This window comes from Uloborus diversus, chromosome 1, assembly GCF_026930045.1.
Source record: "Uloborus diversus isolate 005 chromosome 1, Udiv.v.3.1, whole genome shotgun sequence".
Taxonomy (NCBI): Eukaryota; Metazoa; Arthropoda; class Arachnida; order Araneae; family Uloboridae; genus Uloborus; species Uloborus diversus.
The window spans coordinates 84,945,883-84,951,328 of NC_072731.1; the positions used below are offsets into that span (position 1 = coordinate 84,945,883).

The window sequence follows — 5,446 nt, forward strand, 5'->3', positions numbered from 1 at the left end:
ATAGCGCAAAGCTCCACATTAACGTTTTTAAACACACCGTGAAATTATTTTCTGGTTAGGTCCTCCCTGATCTATATCTACATTAGTATGTTTTCCATGTACTAATGGGTATTTGTAAGTACTTGTTCTATTTGATGGGCACTTTTAGCAGGACCATTCCGTTTTGTTACATTTTAGTTTGCATTTTTAGGAAGTTTTCTTCATTCAGATTAATTTTTTAGGGGCTATTGAATCTATTATGCGGATTCCAAGGAATTTTTGATATTACTTACAAAAAGCTTGCCTCTACTTTATAAAGATTATTAGGAATTCTTTACTTCTTTTGTCAGTGATAAGACAGAATACAGAACAAAACAAAAAGCACGTAAGCCTAAAAAAGTTTTATTTACAGATAAAAAATAAATTTTCAAGTGAAATTTAAAGTGTTTTGCTAAAAATTCAACATTTCAAATACAAAATAAAAAAATCACACAATATGAATTCTAAAAAGCTACACTAACATAGACATCTAACTTTTTATAATCACAAATTGAGCAGCTTATTTTAAGGGAGGAAAACTGAAAATAAAGTATTTTTTAAAGCTTATAAATATATTGTGCTATCTTTTAAGCAAGAAAATAGCCTAATCTTAGCCTAAGTCATGAAAAATAACAGAAATCATTCAAGTGTAAGAAATGTGCTAATTTCATCAATAAGAACAGTTTAGAAAATTAAATATTAAAACATATACTCTGCAGTGTATGTTGAGAGATTATTTATCATCTTGCATTTTATGTCTCAGAAAGTGAAATGAAGGATCACTTCGTTGCTTTTGTAAGTTTCTGTAGTTGGCACGTAAAACTGTAAGCATTCTGCTGCAACTTTGCCATAATTAAAGTTGTAAATGGTTTTATGTCTGGTTCTACATAAGATGAGGGCAAGTTTAGCAATGTGTCAAACAGAGGCTCCCATAGTGGTAAATGCCAATATCTCTTGAGCTTTCTATTAATTGTCCATCTACCCGCTTCATTTTTTTTAATGTCCATATACTTAGAGAATAGCATCACATGTACACAACATAAAACTCCATGCCAGTCAAGCTGAAAAACCCAAGGTTTGCCATCTCTCATTTCCGGACAGCGAAATGATTCCGAAGCCAACTTAGTATTAAAGCATATCTTTTGATTGAATAATTTCTCAAACAGATTAAGATCACTCCCTCTACCAAAATCTGCCAGGCGCAGGGAAACAGTCCTATTGGAAATATGTTCCACATCTTCTAAGCTGAAGGCAGTGTTTGTAATAAGAATATTATCTGGCTTTATGTCCCCATGAATAATATTGCATTTATGGATTTCATGTACTATGTGTAGCAGTTCTAATGTGAAATACATAGCAATACGCTCAGGAAAGTGCTCAGGTTGATGCTTATTGACAACATCGAGCAAAGTTCCTGAAGGGCAATATTCTTGAAAAAGAACAATACCGTCATTGTATTTAACAGCAGATATTATCTGAGTAACTGAATTTGTAATATCAATGCTAGATCTTCTTTTCAATCTTTTACATAATTTGTTGCAAATATACAGCTCCCAATCATTTGCATTTTTGCAGACTTTAATAGCCACTCGAGAATTTGAACTGCCTATGTCACTTTTAACTTCATAAACTTTTGCATATGCACCATCACAAATATGATTTTGAACCATATAAGCTTCATCACCTGCTCGAACTATTTCTCCTATTTTAACAGAATTGACTGATTGCTTGCAATAAAACACATTACTGCATTCATTTTCAATGTCTATAAATTTCAAAAAATAGTTATTTAACTGTTCATCAAAAGGGTCAATGAGTTCTCTGGTTTCAAAATACTCAAGCCCAGGAGGGAGTTCATTACGTTGGAGAAAACTATCATCTTTTTTATTGTCACTAAAATTACATTTTAAACTTAATGGAGTTGAATCTGGCTCTTTTAATGTTTCTAGTTTGGAAAGATGCTTCTGATTCATGCTTTGGTAGCTATAATATTTGTCGGATTTTATACTTTTTGTTGAATTAACTGAGCTACTGGATGATGAAGATGATTTACTATAGCATTCTCTACTATTTTCCATTATTACACTCAAATGAGAATTTGGCAACATAGGAAAAGTACTTCGATCCTTATCGACACGTTTCTTTTCACTTTTAAATGGAACACTTTGAACTGCACTTTCCATTTCTTTTTTCTCTAAATTTTCATGACTTTGAAGATCAGAATTTACAGTTTCAGGCATGGAATTTTCTGTTTTCGAATAGATCATACTAGGATGCCTTTTGGCAGTTGCACAAGGAGTTGAAAAAACAAAAGCTGATGCTGCAAAATGCTGAGTATTGCAAGGTAGCACCAGAGTTTGTTCATTAGGAAAATGTGGTTTTACAGCTTCCTGTTCGATCTCATCATCTGTATCAGAGCCTTCTTCCATTTTCTGTAATTCTAAAGGTATAAACATAATATTTTTGGATGGTTCTAAGATGCCTGCTAGTTCTCTATTTTCAACATGTTGAATGTATCCTTTAGGTGGAATATTTTCAAGATCATCGTTATTTAAATCACGAAGTTCCTGACATGATGCTTCTATGACATTTGCCTCAGTGGTTTTAACTGTTTTATCATCAGAAGTAACTTGCAAAGGTACAGCATTATCAATCACATTTTGAGAATCATTGTAAACTACTATATGAGGAGTAGTGTTTATATTCATTGGCTTAGCATTTAATTTTTCTTTGCCTTTTAGCCGAACATTTAATTGCTGATTATAATTAGACTGATTTATATTTTCTGCAGGATCATGGTAGAATACATATGGAATAGCAGTCTTATTTATCTGAGGAACAATTGCTTTGTCCACTAACTCATTACTCAAGTTTTCCATGTTTTTTGACTGAACATCTGATTGAAAATTACCAATAGGTTGATTTGACTTTTCTTGTGGATCATGGGAAAATCTGTATGGAGTAGTTGGCTTATTCATTTGAGGGACAGTTGCTTGGTCCATTAACTTATTATCTACTTTTTCTTTGTTTTTTAACAGACCATCTGGCTGCAAGTTAGTATTAGGCTGATTTAATTTTTCTGAAGGATCATGGAAAAATGTGTATGGAGTGGTAGGTTTATTCATTTGAGGAACAGTTGCTTGGCCCTTATTACTTAAATTCTCTTTGCTTTTTGGCATAACATCTGCCTGTAGGTTAGTATTAGGCTGGTTTAATACTACTGTAGGATCGTGGTAAAATATGTACGGAGTAGTTGGCTTATTTATTTGAGGCACATTATTGAGAAGAGAAATACTTTCTGCATCATCATTTGATTGGTGACAAGCATTCTTTGTATTACATACTGAATAAATTTGTTTTAGATTTTCAGTTAGTTCTTCTAAATTTCTCTGTGTTTCATCAGCGCAGTAATTCAATGTTCGATTGTATAATTCCTGAATTTTATCAGCAGCTTCACTATAACTCTCTGAACTTGAAGGTTTTCCTTGCAATAAATTTATCATACTAATTTTGAAAAAATCATTGGTTGGGTCATTTAGAAATTTAGATTGGAGGTATTTTAGTTTCTCTGTGAGATAATCTATTTGCTTTTTCATTTGATGTTCCTTTTCTTCATATTGTTTAATTTTCCGTTCTTGTTCTGCTAACTTTAGTTCTTTATCTCGTTTTTCTTTTTGCGCAAACCATTTTGCTGCACGAATTTCTTCAAAAGAAAATTCTTCTGCACCACCATAAACTTTACTCTTATCATACATAGGTTTTTTCATAGGATCAGGAGGTTCAAATAGGGCTATAGGTGGATCATAATTTCTTTTACGAGCACTCAGAACATTAGATGGCTTGTGAATTACTTTAGATGCAGCAACAATCTGTTGTTCTTCATCACAATGAACTTTGAATTCAGTATCATTTGTGCTAGGTAATCTCACCCTTGGCATTTGCTGTTTAACTTTTACTTTATTCCATTTACAAACCTTCTTTTCATTCTCCTTGAAATTTTCAGAATGTAAAACGAAAGTAGAAGGGTTTTCGGATTTTACGTGAGTGTTGACAGGTACATTTTCAGCATTATATATTTTAAAAGGTACTTTTGATGTGTTTGAATTTTTTGGCATAGGCTGCTGTCTATTTATTGTCATATTAGTTCTGTTTGGCTCTACAACAGAATGTCCTACTCTTGATATAGGAGCTAGCACTTTTTTTTGAGGTTTGAGAATAGAAAATGCAGACCTAACATGCTCATCTTTTACTCTATCATTCAACTCTAATCCCAACTTCGTTCTCTTAGCCACTCTGCTTTCAAACTCTAAAAGAGCCGAATTCATTTTTGAAACTGGCTGTGCTCTATTGTGTAATCCCAGTGTTAATATTTCATTAGCTTTTTTGTCATTGCCAACTTGTTCAAGCTCCCATGCCCAAGCAATATAAAAGCTAGCAGATCTACAACCAATGCCATTGCTTTGCATGAGTGGAAAAATCTCTAACGGCTTATTAGAGTCATTAGCAAATTTAAGCCATATTTCAATAAATCGGTCATCATTGCGGTATTTAGCTTCATCTTTCAATATTGTGAGACAGCGCTCAATAAGTAATTCAATTTGTCCCTCAATTCCTCCTTTTGGAAAATTTTGTTCGACCCATTTTATGTATGTGTACCAAATTCCTAATGGATCGTCTCCAACATATGTACGCAAAGCCTTTTCAAACTGTTGCCTTTGTTGTACCTTTAAATCATCTGGTTGAGATGCCAGAGCATCTTTAAGGACATCATGTCTTCGTCCTTTTGATAATGGTTGAATATTTTCCTTCGATAGTTCCCATTCATCAGTTGTATCTGCCATAACTTGTATACCACAAAAAATGCATAAACTGTCTGGCCAGTAAGCTGAAGTAGCAGAACGTAGAAGGTGTGTTGGAATGTATCTAAACAAAAATAAAATACATTAATATTCAAGTCATTTGTAAAATTTAATTAATTTTACAAACATATCAAAAAAAAAAAAAAAACCCTCATAGAGCTTGTTGAAATAATTTTTACTGAAAATTTGTTTTTAAATCTTGTATCAATTTTAATAAATCTAAGAAAAATTTGGAAATTTGGATTATTTTTCTGAAAAAGTATACTTATAGAAATGCTGAGCTTTATCTCAATCTAGCTGTAAACACTTATATATTAAAATTACTTATGAGGGAATTATTTACAAGTTGTATTCACTCATCAAAACAATAATGAAGTACAGTGCCATTCGCTTATTAAAATCACATTTGTTCTGAGGACACTTGATTTTATAAACCAGCATACCTACACTCACTTAAAAAATGAAAGGCAAGTTTAAATACTCTGAAAACGAAACGAATTACTTCATTTATTTTTGTTTGAAATGTTACAAAATACAGTTGACATTTTAAATAAACATGAGGTACATAT

General features: G+C 32.3%; 1 protein-coding gene across 1 annotated transcript; it reads right to left on the reverse strand.

Moving 5' to 3' along the window:
- Positions 1-380: 380 nt before the first annotated feature.
- LOC129228705 (uncharacterized) lies at positions 381-4,862 on the reverse strand. The gene has a single exon (XM_054863417.1). The coding sequence runs from the start codon at positions 4,857-4,859 to the stop codon at positions 798-800; it is 4,062 nt and encodes a 1,353-aa protein (XP_054719392.1). The 5' UTR covers positions 4,860-4,862; the 3' UTR covers positions 381-797.
- Between the last annotated feature and the right edge of the window lie 584 nt (positions 4,863-5,446).

Excerpts from the sequence above, each read along its gene's own strand:
- LOC129228705 (XM_054863417.1), bottom strand. The coding sequence starts at position 4,859 with ATGGCAGATACAACTGATGAATGGGAACTATCGAAGGAAAATATTCAA.